The sequence below is a fragment of the Otolemur garnettii genome, unplaced genomic scaffold (genome assembly GCF_000181295.1).
Source record: "Otolemur garnettii isolate 467f Iridium unplaced genomic scaffold, OtoGar3 scaffold00099, whole genome shotgun sequence".
NCBI classification, from domain to species: domain Eukaryota; kingdom Metazoa; phylum Chordata; class Mammalia; order Primates; family Galagidae; genus Otolemur; species Otolemur garnettii.
This window is the reverse complement of record NW_003852494.1, coordinates 1,268,201-1,270,464: the sequence shown is the minus strand read 5'-3', so window position 1 is coordinate 1,270,464 and position 2,264 is coordinate 1,268,201. Positions and strand designations below refer to the sequence as shown.

The 2,264-nt window shown below is 40.5% G+C and overlaps 2 protein-coding genes across 2 annotated transcripts in view; one reads left to right on the top strand and one right to left on the bottom strand.

Moving 5' to 3' along the window:
* The window catches only part of FAM216A (family with sequence similarity 216 member A), an 11,874-nt gene extending 10,222 nt beyond the window's left edge, over positions 1–1,652 (top strand). Inside the window, exon 7 of the mRNA XM_012809042.2 lies at positions 1,392–1,652. Coding sequence (XP_012664496.1) covers positions 1,392–1,510 — 119 coding nt within the window. The 3' untranslated portion in view covers positions 1,511–1,652. The remainder of the gene's footprint in view (positions 1–1,391) is intronic.
* The window catches only part of VPS29 (VPS29, retromer complex component), a 20,590-nt gene that overhangs the window by 5,229 nt on the left and 13,097 nt on the right, over positions 1–2,264 (bottom strand). The gene's annotated exons all lie outside the window — the stretch shown is intronic.

Genomic DNA, 2,264 nt, shown 5'->3' with positions numbered 1-2,264 from the left:
AAAAAAAAAAAAAAAAAAATTTAACTCATGCAACTCAAACAAATCCAGACTTTGGAAGGATCAGCATAAGGGGTCCTTCTGCCACAGTATAGAATACTGCAAAATGAACAAAACAGGAAGAAAGACTGACAATCAGAAGTATTCCTCAAAATTGATAAAGTGGAAAGGATTAAGTTAAATAATTTCTTAGTTATTATTATAGTGGTTAAGGACATGGGTAGGAAGTAGAAAGGTTAAGCCTTCTGAATCAATATCCCATCATTGTATGACAGTGTCACCCAGGTCTGCCCTAAATATGACTGGCCAAGAAATGAGGGAAAGGGTAGCAGAGAAGGTAAGTCTGTTTCCCAAAAGAGCAGTTAGAGGAAGTGCCCAAGTAAGGAAAAAGGCTTTGTGGTACTCAACAGAAGAAATAAAAAAGAACTAAAGGAAAATGGAGAGATAAGTGAATACGTAACAGACTGCTTTCATGTCCCCCTAACCCAGCGGTTCTCAAAAATCGCTGTCGTGACCCACAGGAACTGTATTAAAGGCTCGCGGCATTAAGAAGGTTGAGAACCACTGCCCTAACCAAAAGATATTGAAAATCAGCTAGGAACATAGTAATAGAAAATTTGCTATATAGCAAGCAACTTGGCTAAAACACAGTACTGCATATATTATTTATTTTTGAGACACCATCTTGCTAGAGTGTGGTGACATTGTCATAGCTCATTACAACATCAACCTCCAGGGCTCAAGCAATTCTCCTGCCTCAGCCTCTGCCTCCTCTGAGTAGCTGGGAGTACAGGTGCATGCCACCATGCCCAGCTAACTTTTCCATTTTTTGTGGAGACAGGGTCTTCCTCCTGCTCAGGCTGGTCTCAAACTCTTGGCCTCAAGAAGTCCTTCTGGGCTGGGCGTGGTGGCTCCTGTAATCCTAGCACTCTGGGAGGCCAAGGTGAATGGATTGCTTGAGCTCACGGGTTCAAGACCAGCCCGAGCAAAAGCAAGACCCTGTCTCTACTAAAAATAGAACAACTGAGGGAAGAGGATTGATCGAGTGAGCCCAAGAGTTGGAGGTTGCTGTGAGCTATGATGCCATGGTACTCTACCCAGGGAAACAGCTTGAGACTCTACCTCAAAAAAAAGAAAGAAAGAAAGAATCCCTCTGTCCCTACCCTCCCCCCACACCCTGTCCAAAGTACTAGGATTACAGGCATGAGCCACTATGCCTGGCCTTGTGCATATCTTCTTTTAAAGAGTTAGAAGTTTGGGGAATGTGGAGGTGACTGAGAGTCTTGAAAATTTGTTTTTGCTACAGGCTTATTAATAACCTAGATCATTTTGAAAGTTGTTCTTAAAACTTTATTTCCAAAACAGACATTATAAACTCTTTATTTTTCCTTCAGTTTCTTCAAATGGTTGTGACTCATACATGAGTGAAGAAAAAAAGGAAGAAGATTTACTAAATAAGTATATGCAATCAATGTCAATTGAAGAACAGGGAGAACATCTGATGTTAACTTGATAGTCTTGTCTCGTATATTTAATTTGTGCCAAAAGTGGGGGGAAGGGGTTATGAAGTGTATCCTTTCTTGTTTAGGATAGTATTGTTATTCACCATTAAGTCATTAATTTTTGTTTGATCGGAAACTTTTACAACAATGTAATTGTTTTGATGTAGTTCAAAATATATATTATATGTAAAAATATATATATAAAATATACCACTGACTTTTGTGTAATAAAATTTATGTGTAGTATATGCTTGTAACTTCAGCTAGATACAATTAAAATGTTTCTTATCATTTAAAATTGAATTCATTTTCTTTTCTTTTTTTTTTTTTTTGAGACAGAGCCTCAAGCTATCCCCCTAGGTAGAGTGCAACGGCATCACAGCTCACAGCAATCTCCAACTCCTGGGCTCAAGCAAGTCTCCTGCCTCAGCCTCCCAAGTAGCTGTGACCACAGGTGCCCGCCACAACACCTGGCTAGTTTTTGGTTGTAGCTGTCATTGTTGTTTGGCAGGCCAGGGCTGGATTTGAACCTGCCACCTTGGGGGTATATGGCTGGCACCTTAGCTACTTGAGCCACAGGTGCCGAGCCAAATTTATTTTCTTTAAATCTTGACAAATACATTGTATAATTCCTTCTTTCTCTGTTTTATAGTAAGTTCTAAAAGAGCAACATTAGAATATTCCACAAGTGGCTCGGCGCCTGTGGCTCAACCGGCTAAGGCGCCAGCCACGTACACCTAAGGTGGCGGGTTCGAATCCCCAGCC